This window comes from Cupressus sempervirens, chromosome 2 (assembly GCF_028749045.1).
Source record: "Cupressus sempervirens isolate cs-2001-9-10 chromosome 2, ASM2874904v1, whole genome shotgun sequence".
Lineage (NCBI taxonomy): Eukaryota > Viridiplantae > Streptophyta > Pinopsida > Cupressales > Cupressaceae > Cupressus > Cupressus sempervirens.
The window spans coordinates 91292420-91311254 of record NC_143119.1 but is presented as its reverse complement, the minus strand read 5'-3'; the positions used below and the strand labels follow the sequence as shown (position 1 = coordinate 91311254).

Below are 18835 nucleotides of genomic sequence, written 5' to 3'. Positions count from 1 at the left end.
ATCATCAACAAATTGGAGGTGGGAAAGAGTGGGCAAACCATTTCCCCATTGCCATCCTTGAATCAGATTTTGGGAAACATGAAACTTGCTAAGTCTACCAAGTCCCTCAACCATAATGATAAACAAATAAAGAGAGGGGATCTCCCTGGCAAAGACCTCTAGAAGCCCCAAAAAGCTCTAACGGTTCACCATCAAGAAGGACTGAGAAGGAAGGAGTAGTAACATAGCTCAAAACCCATCTAACCCATTCTTGACTAAAGCCAAAAGCTAGAAGAACTTTCTGCAAGAAACCCCAATTGAATCTGTCATAAGCCTTAGCCATATCAAGCTTAATGAACATGGCACGTTCCCTGGAAGTACACATAGACTGAATAGCTTCGGAAGCAATAACTACCCCATCCAAAATTTGTTTTCCCACCACAAAACCCCCTTGTTCCTCAAAGATAACCATGGGAAGCCAAACTTTAAGCCTCTCTACTAGGAGCTTAGTAATGATTTTATAGACCACATTACAAAAAGCAATGGGCCTAAAGAAGTCCAACTGATTAGCCTCTTCCTTCTTCAGAATAAGGACTAAGAAAGTAGCATTCAAGGCCCAGAGCATTTCTTTGTTAGTATAGGACTCCTGAACCACATCCAAAAGGTCATGCTTGATAATTTCCCAAAATTCCTGAAAGAATTCAACAAGGAAAGCTCTGTAGTTCTTGTTGGTTCTTGTGTTGTTCTGCTCTCTTTGGTATTCAATAAAAATTTTACCCCTCTTTTAGTGATAATGAAGGGATGCATATACTAATAGGTCAATATGATGCAAGATGAAACTAAATGACAATGCAATAATGGATATGATTAATGGATAGAATAACAAGTCAATATTATGCAGGATAAAGCTAAATGACAATGAAATGATGAAAATGATTAATAGATAGATGTAACTTCCTCTTCTTTTTTCTGTTAGCACTTTAAAAGTAATATGAAGTCTTGATACAAAAACTGATACACAATTAAATTAGAGAATTATCAAAAAAAAATTATTAAGCCTACATAATTACTATTTTTTGAACTCTATATTCTTAAAAAACAGTTAAATAAGAATAAAAGATGAAAACAATTAGAACAATAACAAATCTATATTATAGAATCATTTGATCAACAAATGAAACTAAATGATAATACAGTTCCATGATAGATGAGATGCAAGAACAAAAGCAATGGAAGATAGAAGTAAAACTAGAAAATGAAATTGCGTATCAGGGGACTCACAAAACAAATCATACGGACCAAGTGAAGCTAATCCCGGTTCCAGGGGATGATTCGCCCGGTGTTTTCTTGACGCGGGAGAAGAGGACTAGAACAAGTGTATGTGTCTTCCAGTCAAAAGAATTTGTGGGAAATAGTTGGAAAGATTGCTTCATACGGTTGGAATTTGGGGCATAGAGCCATCTAATTGGTGTGGAGATAACATATCTGACGTGGAATTTGAGATAATCTCTCAAGAGAGAGCTTTGTCAGTGTATTAAAGCTGAGAAGTGGGTGTACTGGTTCTTGGCCCAAGCAAGCTCTGTTGGTCTAAACAATCGCTTATGTGGGCTGTAAATCAGTTGTTTTCTTTTTCCTGGCTGTGTGCTTCTCTGTTGTTGTATGCAATGGAGAGGATTCAGCTGGGAGTGAGGTATTGTCAAGGAATTTGCTGGACAATGGACTAGGCAGGACCCCTCAAATGGGGTCAGATTGCATGTTCCCTTGTGACTACTTGTGTTGATGTGCATTTGGAGATCTTGTTTGATCAATAGAGTTTACTGTGGTGATGTGACTTGTTTTTTTCTTTTGTTTTTTTGTTTTCTGTTGGTGGGTGTTGCAGATGGAGTAGTTGGAACCACTTTCATTGTGGAATCAATGAAAGCATTATTAAGGATATTGGTATGTAATGGCTAGTAAATTATCAGTCTAATCGAGGATTAATTTCTTTATTTAGATACTCAATCTCAATAGCTAACAATTTCGAACCTAAAAATTGCTGCTTATTTCAGAATCTATTATCAACTTCATAGAAATGAAGTCTTGGGAATCTTTCCAACGTCATTTTTTTTACTCTGTTTTCTTGGTCTCTGCAGCTGATGCAATGGTTTCATCTGACTTAAAGGATCTTGGATACGAATATGTGAATATGGGTAAATCTATTCTACTTGGACATAATTATAGGATTCGGAGCAAATTCTCTGCATTCTTCTAAGTCTACCTATGTTTAGAGATTCGATTATGCTATTGGAATCAAGGCTTGACAAAGCTTTGGGTCACTGCATTTCTAATGTATGTATTCTTGGTGATTTGATTTCTTCTGTGTATTCTTGGTGATTTGAATTCTTCATGTTGGATCAACCAGATGATTGCTGGGGGAGTCCAATTGGTCCAAAAAATGTGTGTACTGGCTTCCAACAGAGCTTTTTCTTTTATGATTTTATGTCTATGATTGTTCTCTGAGCAAGCCAGATTGCCAAGTAATTATATGTTGAATCTCTCTGATTTCACAGGGAAGATTGGTTGCAAACCGTACAACATTCCCATCTGGCATGAAGAAGCTTGCTAAATCTGTTCACAGCAAAGGTCTCAAATTCGGGATATATTCAGAAGCTGGGTATGGAAGTCATAGCTCTATAATCTGAAATTGTGCACGTTAAAAAGTATCATATCACTTATACTTACTCGTTGCTATTCTTACTGAATTTCTTTGACTTTTCAGATTCTATACTTGTCAGGCCGTACAGCCAGGCTCCTTAGGTTATGAACAAAAAGATGCAGATAAATTTGCTGAATGGGTACATCTACTTCATCCTCCTGCAAGTTTTGAACAAATGAAATGGACTATCTCAAATATGACAACTGCTTCACAGATGGCACTAAACCAGAAGTTCGGTATGTCTGTCCGTGTTATCCTTCAAGATGTACTTGGGTTATCCAAAGAGTGCTACAAATAGGATGTTGAATAAGATAAGAATGAAATTTGAATTGTTCTTCAATTTTGATTGTCTGAGGACCAATTAACTAAGTTTAGGTGTTATAAGGATAAATTGTTATCCAATCTTTTATGTGGATCACTTGGCAACTAAGCATATTTTGCATCAAACTACAGATACTTGAAAATGAGAGATGCACTTCGCAAAACAGGACGTTTAATATTTTACGCTCTCTGTGAATGGTAATGCTTTGAGCTATTTGGGGCATAGAATTGCAATTGATTATAAATCTAAATCTTCCTGTTAATGGCCAGGCCTGCTGCTAGCTGACATTATGTTCTTGCAGGGGAATAGATGATCCTGGTAAGTGGGGCGGGAAAGTTGGAAATAGTTGGAGGACAACAAATGACATTAGTGACTATTGGGATAGGTGGTGAAGTCTGCTTGTAAATATCATACTAAGACTAATTTTTTGATGAAATATTATATAGTCAAAATTGACTTAATTTTTTCTTAATGTTTAATGTTTAGGAATAACAAGATGATAAGCTCAATTCCAAATTCATCCGTTATAATAAGTATCAATTGCCCTTATGGTAGACAAACTGTTCTGAGCATGGGTAATTTGATGCAGCATGATTTCTAGAGCAGATCAGAACAACTTATGGGCTGCCTATGCAGGACCAGGTGGATGGAATGGTGAGAGCTTTCCCAATCAAAGAGAAAGGCAGCTGTTATCTTCAATTGTTTCTTTATAGTCACCACTAGCAAGTCCAGATGGTACCCATTTTAATTTCTGTAATCATTCATCTTAGCTTACTCCAAGGTTCAAATGCAGATAGTCGTTGTTTGGGTTTGAAAAGATTATAGTTTACATAAACGACCTTAACAAATAATTAATCACCCATTTTAAAGCCCTTATACTCTGTTACATTATCCTGACCTTATGCCACTCATTATGCATATTCAGATCCTGACGGGTTGGAGGTAGGAAATGGTAACATGACCACAGACGAATACCGTCTCTGGGGCCTAATGAAGGTACTCTTATTTTCAATTTAGTTAGGAGTAAATTAGTAGGAAATGTCATGTCAGATCTTAACCGGCCAGCGTTATAACTGGAGAAAGTTCGATTGAAGTGTTACCCGCGTTGAATCTCCATTAAGAAATTATCAATGTGGTCTGTTCAGGTGGTAGCCTTGGTTTCAGTCGTGGGTTTGCTTCGTCTGAGTGTTAGTTAAATTTAATCGAGACTTGATATTTTTTTCTTTGGGATCGATTGTGTAACAGTTTTTACCATCAACGTTTCCGATCATACTATTCTTTTGCATTCTGATGATAGTTCATATAGTATGATCCAAAACGTTGATACTAAAAACTATCACATAATCAATTATAGAAAAAAAAATATCAACTAATATAAATGGTGGAAATCTGATATACTCAATCAAGACTTACCCAATACACATAATTTATGAATTATTACATGCATTCTTAAACACAGACTAAAATGCAAGATACCTCTGAATCAAAAAGAAACAAATATATTAATAGAATTACAAGTATATACTCGACGATGATGATAAACAATTTGAAATGCCATTTCCTCTTAATCATGATTGCAGGCACCATTGCTGATTGGAAATGATGTAAGATCGATGAGTAAAGAGATAAAAGAGATTCTTGGCAATGCAGAGGTGATTGCAGTCAATCAAGGTAAGATGTTTTTTCAATGTATGCCCACTAGAAACGTTTGCATCTAGGTCTAGGTCTATATTCCAATCAAAGTAGTCCTACTCTACATTACCTTATTCAGGCTCGCAATAATAAATATAGTTCTGCAATTTGTATAATTTATGATGTTAGATCTTTTTAATCCTAATAATTTTTTATTATGATTGTTCTCAATCATATCACATTGAGCTATAATCAATGTTTCACTTTTATTTTAATGATAGATTATGTAATATAATTGGAAACATTGATTATATGTTAATAATAGACTATAGAATATAATCTGAAATATTGTTAAAAATAAAAAAATCTAATGCTATAAGAAAAAACTATCAATGAACCAAAGGAAGAAGATGAACTGACTCCTAATCCCCTATCTTCAAATTCTCTGCAGATTCATTGGGAGTGCAAGGCAAAAAAACAAAGTGGCCAAATATAAACATAAAGATGAATATCTTGAGGTACTCATGCTTATCACATTTTCATTATATAAGACTCCTTCACGGTATATGCCATTTACACATACATTTTGAACTTAGAAGCATTGTCAAATGGTTTATGCAGGTGTGGGCAGGGCCTTTATCCAATCATCGTGTGGCTGTAATCCTATTGAGCAGAGGTGATAAAAGAGCTACGGCGACAGCCTTATGGAAGTGGATTGGTGTCCACGCTGATGAACAAGTTGAAGTCGGGGACTTATGGAAGGTAATACAGTATTCTACAATCAAATCAAAATTTTAAATATATAGTTTTCACAGTCTATGCAAAGTTTCTAGGGTCGATTTTGTGAGTTTATATATTCCAATGATTCAGATGAAATTGTATGATCTATCATTAGAAAGTAAGATAATCAACAAGATAAAATGGTGGTTGTATTGTTTTCTCTTTTTGAGAGATCTTATGAAAAATCAACCTTTAATCAAGTAAACGTACACTTAATTTCTTAACCTTTCCATAACAAATCAAATTGGTTCATCCTCTGTGGAACAGTAATGATAGAAAGGACCTTTGAAGTAGTAATCTTTATATTCTGAATGCTGAAGATTTCAGATTAATGATGGATCATGGCGATGATATATTGATTTTGCAGCATAAAGATGAGCCAGGCACCAGGAAGGGCAGGCTGTCAGTGTCACTTAAACCACATGCTTCAAAAATGTATGTTCTAACAAGAATTCATCACTAAATCCTTGCCAATGAGATTTTTCTCAACACAAGTTGAACAGATTTTTGGTAGCGTTCATCTTGGTTGTTTATAAAATTAGTTCATGTCGGAAAAATCTGTAAGATTTTCCTGGCAAATAATTTCATTGTTGTAATAAAGTTGTCTGGGATCTTTCTGTCCTCCGACATCAGGCTGAAAAGCTTATGAATTATGTACAAGTTCTTGCATTTATAATAAAATCAACTGAGGAAATGAATTTTCTTGCCTAACGATCACTTGATGCCCAAAATATAAATCCTCAAAAAGACATTGAATGTCTTCTTGGTGGTTAATTCTTGATCATGACTCGATTTTTTTTATTAGAGAGGCCCTAATATAAATAAGTCTTAAGTGTTCAACTTTGATCAATTAAAAAACATCAATCTAACATTATTACCATTAAAAAAAAAAATTGGACTTGGTGGAGCTTGGTTAGTTGAGTTCTTTTTCAGAAAAATTTAAATTAAAATAATTAATTACACGTTCTTGTATCAAAAGTAAATATAATAGATATATTGATTGTATTTTATACTTTGTTTATTTCGGCTTGGTGTTTTGCATCTTTGGTGGAAAATATCACATTCTCTTCAGGAAACTATTCTTGTGAAGTGTGAGCTTGATGGGGGTATGGATCCGGTTGATCTTGCTATCTGTAATCGCCTCAATTTTCATCTGCAGGATGGGGCTGCAGCTCATAGGTTTCCTTCTATGTCCAGGCAGCTTCACCATCAGAGGAAGGGTCGGGTTAACCGGGATGGGCACTGGACTCCTCCTCCTTGTGGAGTTCTGAAAATTAACGCTGATGGTTCTTCCTGTGGGAATCCTAGTCCGGCTGGTATTGGCGGAGTGGCTCGTTGTAGTTCTGGGGATGTTAAATTTTTCTTCTCAGTTCATAAGGGTGATTATACTAACAATCTCATGGAAGCTCAGGCTATTTTATATGTTATGGAACAGTGTTGCTTGCGGGGATGGAGTAAGATTATCTGTGAGTCTGATTCCTAGGTGGTGGTGAACATGCTTTCTTCGCAAGAGCTTGAGGATGTTAGTTGGCAGCTGGCCAATATTGTTAAGCAGATTCTTTTCTTCTCTTCCTCTTTTCAGTTCATTAGGTTCATGTATATTCCTCGTGAATGGAATAGAACTGTTGATTGTTTAGCCAAATGGGCATCTAGTCATGATCTGGGTTGGAATATTAGGGATAGGAGGCAACTGTCCTTTGAGATGGTGCAAGAATTTGATGATTTTGTTGCTCAGGATCGAGCTCCTTGTTGAGCTCTCCTTGTTGTATTTCTTTCTGTCTTAATAAATTTTTACCCCTCTTTTTGCAAAAAATATACTTTGTATATATCATATTATATTGAAGTATTGTACCAAATTTAAGGCAAGATAAGATCTTTTAGATAATAAGAAATTAAATACTTATATGAGAAAAACATTTTAAAACTAAGCATACTCAAAGATTGACATATTAGTCTCAATGAAAAACATTCATATTAAATAAGAATAAATATTAAAAATAAAATTAGGCAAGAGTGGTAAATTGTGAGCCTCTTATTTCGGAGGTCTTGAGTTCAAATCTATTTGAGAGTAATAAATAATAATAATAATTAACCACAACACATAATAATAATTAATCTTGGCTTCGACCTCTTATCGATCAAAAGAAAAAAAATATTAAAATAAAATTACAAAACTTAAATCACACTTTAAACAAAAATGAATGATAAAAATTATATAAGGAAAAAAAAAGCTCTGCTCTGCATATGAAGCGAAAATGCTGAACTTTTACAAACCTACAAAAAACCTAGGGCAGTCGTTTCAACAAAGGAAAAAGAAGAGATTCATTCGGAAAGCCAACTCCAAGGACTTTCGATGGCAAAACACATCCTTAGACGCAGATCCGAAATGGTTTCACAAAGATATGCAATACAAGCATGATGACATATTTGCAGTGAAAACAACAAACAAATTTGCGGTCTTTGAACAACTCACAGGAGAAATCCCCAGTTAGCAACAAAACAAAGGGCTTCAATCTCTCTCAAAGGAAAACAATAGATGGGAACCTATGCCCGAAATCCCTCCCGCACACACAGAGTTTCTAGGTACTACCACTCATCATTCCTTCTTCATAGTTGAGCACTTAAACAAACAATTTAAAGTCTTCAATCTAACTAAATACGCACATTCGAAGCTAAATAAACCTTCATCCTATTCATTTTCGCCCCCTGCAATGCCCCATTCTGGAAGGCCTCCATCTAATCTAGAACCCCCATCTTCTTACATCCCTCCTCATCATAGGAAATCACCTTCAAACACTTCCCCCCCAACAAACCCTAATCCATCTGCTGGTTTGATCTCCTCGGTCAAAATAGTAGACAAACCTATTAAGATCTCCATCAAAGAAGTTGAAGATACCTAGAGTGAGTGTCTTAAGGGAGGAGTTTTCGCAATCTGGAATGGCCCTTTGAGAGATCTCCCGCTTTTATCTGACTAGTTGAAAGAAAACTGCGAGGACTAGGTAAGTATCTTCCATTATTCTGATAGAATTCTCTATCTCCATTGTGAAGAAGAATCTATTAAAAAGGCACTCACCGCAATTTCTGATTGTTTCTTCAATGGGGATATTGTCAAATTCATAGATTGGTTTCATGATTTCCATTTTAAAAAGTTAGACTGTATGATTCCTAAATGGTTTATTTTGCCTTCTCTCCCTCCGGAGTTGCTTCAAATAGATATTATTAAATCTATAGGATCTGTTGTCGAAGAAGTTTTAGGTATTGATTCTTCATTTTATTACTGTAATAATATTAAACTACTTATCAATACCAAATGTAATCATCCTTCTAGGTTTCAAAAGAAAGTAATTACTAATAAAGCTTCATATGATCTTTGCTTTCATATCTATGAAGGAGATATAGCTGATATTCTAAAATTTGATGAATTTCATAAAATTAGACCCAAAATCCTTCCTCAACAGCAGCCAAGAAGAAGCTGAAAAAAATAACAAAAGTAGTATTATTGAAGAAAGGGAGAACTATTTACTATTTAATGGTGAAGCAGACAACTCAAAAAATTATACATCACACAAGGAAACAAACGAATTGGAGAAGATTTCGACAGAGGATATGGCAGAGAAATCTCCTCCACAGGCTAACAAGAAACTATGCAAATTTTGGCAAACTCCATCAGTGTAGTGCCTACCCTAGTTTGTATTTCGCTATGATGGATTTTCATATTTTACTTTGTGAGTCCTTGGTGTATTTCCTATTAATTAAGTCTAATTAAAAGATTTAATTAATGACTTAATTAAATGAAAAATTAATATGATATTTTATTATTTAGTTTTATTTAATTAATTGAGAAATTAATTAAATTAAAGAATTAAATTTGGAGATAAAAATTATAAGTTCAAAGTTGGAACGTGATAATATTTATTTAACTTAATAATAATATGTTTAGTGTTCATTTTTAAATAAATGTTAAATAGTATTATTATTTAAGTTAATAAATATTTTATTAATTAAGTTTCAAAAATAAATTTTAAAGTGGGAAAATAAATTAATTTATTAAAAATGGCATGATTGCATGATAAGTGCATGAGATTTAAAAATAATAATAAATTAATTTTAAAAGGAGTCAAGTGAATATTAAATAAAAAAATTTAATTAAATAAATTAATGTGCATTATTTTAATATTTATAGGAGTATGCGAACTCTCATGAGTTGTCATGTTGACAACACAGGAGTTTGTACTCTAATTATGCACGTGTTGTCTACACTTAGGAGTTAGCATATTATTTAAGCACATGGTGTCTACAACATCCTAGACACCTCATAATGTTTATCTTCTTATCGTGGAAGTTATGTGCTTAGTTGTCATGCTTATCTCCTAGTTCTTTCTAGACACATTCTAGATGCATCTTAGAGGCCTTTATATACAGGCTCTCCTAGTGTGTATGGACATCCTCTTATGCTTCTACAAGCACTCCTAATCACTTCAAGGGGATTTCGGTTCTTGAAGGAATTGCGAATGTTGGAGAAGGAAGGAATTTGCGAAAAGGAGAAGGTTCTAAGAGGAGGAGCTTCTCTACGATTTTCTGAGGCATAACGATTTAGCATCAATATCCAGGTAGGCACTCGTGATTATTTCGCATACTCTATTACGCTTTCTCTTTCTCTTCCTGTCTTCATCATGTCTGTTATGTGTGTCTGAATAATTCTCTATGAATGAATCTTCAATTTTGTAATTCAGGCATGCATATTGTGTCATTCAATTATGGGAATTAAAAATATTATTGCAATCTTCCCTTAGTAGAGTCAAGATTTGGGAATTGATTCGAGTTTGGGTTCGAATTAAAATAGAATCTTATTATTATGCATTAGTTTTATATGATTTAATTAACTAATCTAATTTAATTTAATTTAATTAAGATTAGTTAACAGTAGAAGGAGTCTAATTAATTATTAGTCAATTTTAGTAAATGGATTTTTAAATGAAGGAAAATTAAAAGAAAAGAGATATTAATAAGTGTTTAGTAGAATTAAATAATTGAATTATTAATGAGATTGATTTTACTTAAAATCAATGAAGATTATTTTAAATAAATGATTTCCCTTGAAGTATTTTAAGGAAATTGTAAATTAATTATTTGAAAGTTGATAAGTACTATTCTAATGTTTTGAATAATGTGAATGATTTTATCTAAAAGTCAATGGGAACTAGTTCAATGATTTAAATAAGTAAATAATTATCTTCTGATTATTTTAGAAAATTTTTTAAATTAATGGAGGGATAATTCTATGCATTATTTGAAAAATAAATCGATTGACTTGTAGAAGAATCTTATACTCTTGAAATATACTTGAAATGAAAACTGAAATCTCATATTTGGCTTAACCAGGTGATTGCAAAAGTAAATCAAACATGTGATTGTATCTTGTTCTTTATGCTATATGAGTGTTGGGGTTTGGGTGGTCCTAGAGTGTTGACCAGTTAGGACGTCTACCAAAGGCTTGGGAGTTATGTGAATGTGATGGCATGTTGATGTTATTTGATCTCGATTCTTTTTAAAACCCAATTCATGGTAATGCAATGGCATGCTCTATAATGTATATGAATTATTGTTGTTATTGTTTTCCAGTTCCTTGTGTGAAGCTAAGGTGTTTTGAATGATTTGATCTTGATGATGTCATGTTGTGACATGTTTGATTGGGTCATCTTGGAGTCCTTGATCAATATTATTTTGGGATACTCTCTGGTTGCTCATGGAGAACCGATGAATATTATGGATTATCATTTAATGCCTTTCAGTTGCTTGTAAAGAACTATTGTGAGTATTATGTTTGTCTTTTTGTTGCGTTTCAAATTACTCGTAGAGAGCTGATGTGAATATTGTGGATTATCTTTTGATATTTTCCAGTCATTTGTTTAGAACTGAGATGATTTTGTATGGCTCTTTGATTGTTATTCTCATGAAACTTGGCCAAACTAGGGTATACACCTAAGGTTTTGTGAGATATCCTTTATACTATTTACGGTTGGGAGGAACCGTGCACTTAGTTAGTTGTGTTTGTGATGTATGGTTATACTTTACGATGGATGTTTTTATCTTCTATGATGATGTATCATGTATGAAATTTAGTTTCATTTACTTTATTGCACTTGCATCATGGATTAGAATAGGATGATGTACTTTATTTCACATATGTATATTATTTTATGCTTTTCATACCCTGTGGCATGTACAGTGGATGATTGAGCTCTCTGAGATGTAATTTATTAAGGGACATTTGGAACCAAAGTATATTGTTTTAAGAACATTAGACCTTTTTATTATTAATTCATGTGGATGTGGTATTAGATGGAAATTATTATTAGGTGATTTAATTGTGATTCAACATTAAGGGATCCTTAAGGAATGTAACCTGTTATGTATGTTCATGTATACTTTTAGTTGAATGTCGTTATTGCTTCCGCTTCTATGTGTATGTTGTGAATGGTTTAACTTTCATATTTCAAAAAAAAAAAAAAATTGTTTGGCAAACTTAGTGAAAATTTAGGTTAATTCTTTTGGATCCCTTGGCGGGGCGTTACAATCAGGTTCAAAGACCTCTCCATTCACTTCCAGCAGCAATCATCAAAGTAGAGAGATGAATTTAAGCACGACAGATAAAGTGCCAATACAAGAATTCCAAGAGTTTCTAAATAATGAAAATACCCTAGAGTCTCCAATGGAGGAAATGAACATAACAAACGTTGGGTCAGTGCAAGAAATTGGGTCTCACTTTTGGTGAAAAAGTGGAAGTGTTTTTCCTGTTTTTGAAATTTTTTGTCAATTGATGTCAAAATTTGAGGTATTTAGAGATTGAATATTAAAAAAACTCTAGATATAAAAAAATTTAGTGTTCAGAATCTAGTTTTTGAATATGTAATTTATTTGTATACCCATATAATAGATTTTTTTTTGGTATGGATCTTTAAAAACTACTTTTTCAAAATGCCTGTTTCAGGACCATACCACGCTCATGTACGAACACCATAATTTGACACAAATAAATGATTTTTTGCAAATCCTTTTAAAGGGAGTTACCTAATACACCTAAGATTGATGACAATATTTTTTCTTAATTTTTTATTAAATAAATTTTTTTTAATTAATTATTAATTGGCTATAAAGGTAAATTTTAAAACCTCTCGTGTACGGACCACATAATTTGATGAAAATCTCATTTTTTTCAATTTTTTTTTAAACATCAAAAGAATTGTATGTAGATTGATGACATATAAATTAATTTATGAAAAATTATAAAATAAAAAAGTTATTAAAGTTTTAGTCAATGTCACTTTTCAACTTTTAGGAGATAGCTTTGATTAATAAATAATGGAAAATAGAAAATAAACTAATAACACTATAAAATTTACATTTTTGAAATCAGAACAATAAGACCTATAATGGGTTTTTGTCTCGTCAAAAAATTCAATGGGAATGACTATAAAAAAATTACGACAATACCATAAATTGTCGATTAAATGCCTTAGAAAAAAAAGGATCACAAAGGCATGGCTTAGTGGGACCAAGCCTATGCCATGCCTTTCCCCAAGGCAAAACCCCATGCGAAATTCGAGAGCCATACCAAATTCTCGCTCATGTCTCAAGAATCGGGCACCTGATTTGTAATTCAAAAATCGGGTGCCCGATTGCTTTAAACCGTTGTACCCGATTGTTTAAAAATTGGGTACCGAATTTTTAAAGAATTGAGTGCTAGATTTTTATGCAATCGAGTACCTATTTCTAATGTACCCGTTGGGCCCCAAAAGCTGCTCCAGCGATCGAATTTCAATGATTGAAATGATTGAATAATAGTTTTGATCTGCAACAGCAAATTCTGTCATGCTTTTTTTTTTCTTGTCCTCTTATACAATTTGCAAGCTAGTGATTTAAATTCAAAATTGGTGCAAACATGGGATCAAAACAACGAAGAAAGAAGAAAGCAAAAGTTCTAACAGATGAGGAGATTGCAGCAAATAAAGAGAATGAAGCACAACGTCAACGAGAAAGAAGACAGAGAATTAGAGACTTGAACAATGTTTCAAAGGAGAAAGACATTAAGGATACCACGATGGATAAAGAGGTCAAAGAAGAGAACCCAATACAAGAAAATTCAGGTGCACATTCTAATCATGCATTCAATACAAGTGTGTCTCCAAACCCTCGAATTTTCTCTCATGATGAAATTGGTGATTTTTTAGAAGCAGATTACGATTTAAACGATTTAGATTTTCTTTATGAGAAGCAATTGTCAAACGATCATGCACAAAACACTCCAATTGAAATGCCTGCCCCTAAGAAATACCAAGAAAATTTGAAAATGATATTCAAATCCCAAATAACAGTGAAAATAGTAAAGTGTCTAAAAATAAAAATTGCATGAATGTAGACATAGAAACACCAACTACTGAACAAACATGTCAGGATGATAGTAAAGTGTCTGAACATAATTTTCATATTCCTAATGATGTGTTAGATAATCTTGAGGGATTGGTTTCATGGAGACAAATTAGGACACATGCTAATAGATTGTATAGGCATTTGTTTTATAATAAGAAATTTGGGTTTCAATGTCAGCTAATGTTGCAACTAATTAAAATGTCTAAAATGCAAAAAGTAATGAGAAGGTTGGGAATGTATGCAAAACCCAAGAATAAAAATGAGTCTTTAAAATAAGTTGTATCCACTGTTGCTAGTGCCTTTGATGTTATCGAAAAGAGAATTCAGTCTAAAGATAATAATGCAACACGATGAGCAATAACAACAGCTTTAGTTAACAAATCAACATCTGACAAAAGATTGATTAGCAACATAAGTGGATATCTTAATGTGAATCGTTAGACTTTAGAAAGAGCTGTAAAGAGACGGGTTAACTTTGAATGTGATCCAGCAAATATTTTATGCAAATATTTTATGGACTTCTAGTGGTAGACTCCCGAGATGTGATATGAAACTTACTAGTGAAGTCAAAAGTTTGATTGAAAATTTTTGGCATGATAATACAAGAGTATCACCTAATTCAAGAGATGTTCTTAAATTGAGAATTGGGTCAAAAATACGTGATCCACATCCTAAACACCTTTTGGACATGACTCAAACTGAATTGTTTAAAAAATTTGTAGATGGTAAGGTATTAAATATTACCAATAGTCACATATCTTTTGAAAAGTGTAAACCATGGTATGTAAGGATTAACAAGGAAAGAATCACATGTTGTCATAAAACTCATATTCAATTTCATTACCACTATGATGTATTTCAATCTATACGTGGTACCATGCATAGTAAAGAAATGTTGCAAGAATGTGGTATAAAAATACCACCTCAAACTATAAAAGATTTCATATCAAGTTTGTTTTGTAAGCCACCTAATGATCAATACTTCTTTTCAATGCATGTCTTTCTAGTACATGTGATATGTGTGGCAATCTTTCTTTGTTAGATGAATGTTTGCATAAAAATGCTTTGACTACTTTTGGACAACAATTAGTTGAGGTAAAAAGATTCAAAACTATTGAATATCCATTGAAGGATGGGAAGATTGGAAGAAGGTGTGATCTAGTTACAGATAAAGTTAGTTGTCATGCATTTATGGATGATTTTAAGAGTGTGATCATACCAAAATATGTTAAACACTCTCAATATTCTAGATGGCTTGATGGACAATTTCGCATATGTAAGAATACATTTCCAATTGGTACTATACTTTCAGTTGTTGACTTTGTAGAGAACTACACACTTGCACCACAAGAAGAGGTACAACCACAATATTACAATTCAGTGCAAGTAACAATTTATGTTCATATAGTTTATAGGCATGCACCTGATAGTACAGAGGAGGATCAAAAAATATTGAGAGAGTACCATTTTAATTAAAGTGATAATAAACTCCATTCATCTGAGTTTGTCCAATATTGTTTCAAGGTTTTTTATGATAATTTAAAAGAGAGACAAATTCAAATGACACAACATTGGATATGGTCAGATAATTGTACAGGACAATTCAAGAATGCTAGAATGTTCTATTGGTTGAGTAGGACACATAGGCAAACTAACATCCAACATTTGTGGAGTTTTTTTGAGGCTGGACATGGTAAAGGAGAACATGATGGTGTTGGTGCATGCGTGAAGAGAGCCCTTAGTAGAGAGCAATTAAAATTTGAGGAAAAAGCTAAATTCAAAAATGCACATGAGATTGTCGAATGGTGTAACAAATATTTATACACGGGATCAAGTCAGAACTCTACAATCAAACGTTTCTTCTACCTAGTTGAAGAAAATAATATCCCTTCAAGATATGATTGTGATACAATTAGTGGGTCAGCTAAATGGCATTCATTTAGGAGTTCAGATTCTAACACTTGGACTATATGGACTAGGGAGCTTGCTTGTTTCTATCAATTTTGTCTTGCAGGTGAATGGGAAGAATGTGAGAATACAGAATGGGTTGAAGATTGGCAACAAAGATCATTAGCACCTACTAACACGCATTTTGAAGATGATATAGTAAATGAAAGCCAAAATGTTACTTTTGCATCAGAAGACTATGATCGTATTTCAGACCTCATAGAACCTGGTATGCACAATTTAATTAGATTTTTTTGTGATCTCATGCTTCAATTTATATAATTTGCATATGTACACTCATGTGATTAAAGTTTTTCTATACTTTATCTTATCTTGTAGGACATGTTTATGTTGTTATTGCACCTAGTGATAATGATGAACAGACTAAGTATTGGCTAGCTAGATGTGTGGAACCTAAGAAAAAATTGACATGTCATCAAGTAGATGATGATGGTTTTGAGTATCCAATCAGGTCTGTCGTTGTAGTTGGCACTTGGCTACATAGATACCTAACAAGAAGAAATGGTTTGCCAGCATTTGAAGACTACCAAACCGAAAAGAAGATTTTACACTATTCTCATTTGGTTGTGGCAACAAATATCAAATTAGAAAGATACAAAGGGAGACCCGCCAATAAGGTATTATTGACAATTTCAATGGACGAGCACGAGACAATCATAGATGCATTGCAAAAGAGAGAGGATGCAGATGGTACAATGGGATGACTACATTTAAATCAAACACATGTAAGTTTTTCATTATTGTATTTTATATATATATATATATATATGTAATTATATAATTTAATTACATGTATGTTTGTGTTGTCAATACCAATTTAGAGAACTTATATACCTCTTATTCAGGTCTCAATTACAATTTGTGCAAATGTAAATGTTAAAGTGGATTGAACATCAACATCTTGTGCAATTTCACATAGTAAGTACAATGTTCAACAATAAAAAATAAAGAGGATGCAAGAGGAAACCCTTTCATAATTGATCTAGAGAGTCCTAAAAATTATGATCTAACCCCATTAATTTCTTTACTAAAACCCTGACACCAATCATAAGCGAGGACACCATTTGACGTAATATTGGATGGAGGGCTTGCAACATCATCATAGTGAAACTCCATTCCACCCTTTTGTAGACATTTTCATAATCAATTACTTGAGCACATGCCTACACTCTATCCTAGAAATGTTTCCCAATCCAAAGTCTTCCAATAGGTTATCAAGTTCTCTAATATGCATAAATATCCTTAACAAAACACTTTTGTGTAGGGTTAATGATCTTGGGTAGGATATCTTCTAGTCTAGAGGCTAAGACCTTGGCAATAATTTTGTATGATATGTATTTAGGAGTGTCCTATCTCTAATTTTTAATGAGATTCTTATCTCCCCTTGGGGATCAATTTTATGAGCCCTCCATTGATTACTTGACCTAGGGATTTTATGAGCCCTCCATTGATCACTTGATCAATTTTATGAGCCCTCCATTGATTACTTGACGTGGGGGTTTCTCATTACTAATTTTTTGGATGGAGGAGCTGATTTATGATAGAAATGAGTTTATCACTTGGAATAATGTATCTTCATTCTAGGAATGATGGTTCTCATTTTATCCCTATCTTCTAAATCATTTTGAAATATCATCGTCTTCTAATCAAAAAAATTGATAGTAAAATTAGGAAAAAGATCCTACTGTATATATCACTAGGGGATGGGTATTTCTTTTTATAGAATAAGGCAATATTTTGTTATGTGGCCTTCCATTCTACAAAGGCAATAAAAATTTAGGCTACCCATACAGGAAAATAGGAAACAAATAGGGGAATCTCCAGTCTCCAAAAAAAACTTTTAGGCACTTCCAACCCAAGATAAATAGAAATTAGTCCACCCTAACATAATTATCTAGTTAGGGATTGGGGTGTTAGAGTGCTTCAATACCCTCCTAATTAGATATTACATGATGAATACTCACTTAGGATATAAAGGTTTAGGCATCCAGTGGAAAGACAAGTTATTCACTTCTTTAGATATATACTTAGGTATCCAAGGGTGTAGTCCAGGGTCCTACTCGCACTGATGTGGAAACCTCCACCTCTTGATGGTGAGGGAGGGTTACTTAATTAGATGCCTAATTCGTTCAAGTCTCTTCTAATTTTTTTATGATGTATCATTTTGAGACCTTGATATCAATGTTTAATTAGTTTTAGGATTAGGGTTCAATTTGGTTTGTACTGTTTGATTAGCTTTACATGCTTAGGTTTCAATTAGGACAAGAGTTAATAAATTGAATTAAGTTTTAAAGTGCTAAATTTGGTTTTAGATATGGAATTATAGTTAGAGCTTTTAGATTAAAAACCAACATTAATTCAAAAAAGTTAGGTTTGAATTTTGTTTTAAAGTGTTCAATATATTATTAGTTCTAGTTTAGGGTGATTTGGTTTAGTCTTAAGGTCAACGTTTAACTTGGTTCAATCTTAGGGTAATGGTTCAATTTGGTTAATGGTTGGGGAAAGAATTTAAGGTTAAATTCAAGGTTTCTACTATTAAGTTGGGATATATAATTAGGTTTATGATCATGGTTTAATTCAATTTGGTTTATAAGTATAATATTAATTAGTTAAGGGCCAGGCTTACCTTTCAATCTAGTTTGATATATTCAATTTGGTTTAGGGTTAACACAGGGGTTAGTTTATTTTAGTGTTAAATATTAAGATATAATGCTTTGATATCACTCATTTTTTGATATTTTGATTATATCACCCCTATACATGTTGATAACTTATATGCGATGAATCTTACAAATATTATTTGATCTCATTATATGTGTCATGGTAATTTTTTTTAGTTTATGTACATGAGATGCTCCTATATATGGTATTTTTCTTTTCTTATAATATATAGTGTTAAATATATATAAATTTACCTAAGTACCCTTCTTGATTATCTATGATGGACATGTCGTAAATGACATATCTCTATATGATTCTTTTGATATGATATGCATGGATAATATATATGTAATGAAAATTATAAATCC

General features: G+C 33.0%; 2 protein-coding genes across 2 annotated transcripts; both read left to right on the top strand.

The window, feature by feature from the left end:
- Positions 1–2353: 2353 nt before the first annotated feature.
- LOC149571180 (alpha-galactosidase 3-like) lies at positions 2354–4082 on the top strand. The gene is made up of 8 exons (XM_089808601.1): positions 2354–2415; positions 2529–2632; positions 2738–2813; positions 2852–2910; positions 3128–3193; positions 3298–3381; positions 3586–3650; positions 3922–4082. Exons 1-8 carry the CDS (start codon positions 2365–2367, stop codon positions 4011–4013), a joined length of 597 nt encoding a protein of 198 aa, XP_089664727.1. The 5' UTR covers positions 2354–2364; the 3' UTR covers positions 4014–4082.
- Positions 4083–4534: 452 nt separating this feature from the next.
- Positions 4535–6062, top strand: LOC149571179 (alpha-galactosidase-like). The gene is made up of 4 exons (XM_089808588.1): positions 4535–4667; positions 5080–5146; positions 5250–5390; positions 5776–6062. The coding sequence occupies exons 1-3, from the start codon at positions 4610–4612 to the stop codon at positions 5287–5289; spliced, it is 165 nt and encodes a 54-aa protein (XP_089664714.1). The 5' UTR covers positions 4535–4609; the 3' UTR covers positions 5290–5390; positions 5776–6062.
- Positions 6063–18835: the final 12773 nt, after the last annotated feature.

What these genes read in the sequence shown, in the direction of transcription:
- LOC149571179 (XM_089808588.1), top strand. Translation starts at nt 4,610, where the DNA reads ATGAGTAAAGAGATAAAAGAGATTCTTGGCAATGCAGAGGTGATTGCA. An exon ending in GGTGATTGCAGTCAATCAAG is followed by an intron (nt 4,668 to 5,079) that starts GTAAGATGTTTT and finishes AATTCTCTGCAG; the next exon opens with ATTCATTGGGAGTGCAAGGC. An exon ending in ATAAAGATGAATATCTTGAG is followed by an intron (nt 5,147 to 5,249) that starts GTACTCATGCTT and finishes TGGTTTATGCAG; the next exon opens with GTGTGGGCAGGGCCTTTATC.
- LOC149571180 (XM_089808601.1), top strand. Translation starts at nt 2,365, where the DNA reads ATGTTGGATCAACCAGATGATTGCTGGGGGAGTCCAATTGGTCCAAAA. An exon ending in CAGATAAATTTGCTGAATGG is followed by an intron (nt 2,814 to 2,851) that starts GTACATCTACTT and finishes TTTTGAACAAAT; the next exon opens with GAAATGGACTATCTCAAATA. An exon ending in ATTAGTGACTATTGGGATAG is followed by an intron (nt 3,382 to 3,585) that starts GTGGTGAAGTCT and finishes AATTTGATGCAG; the next exon opens with CATGATTTCTAGAGCAGATC.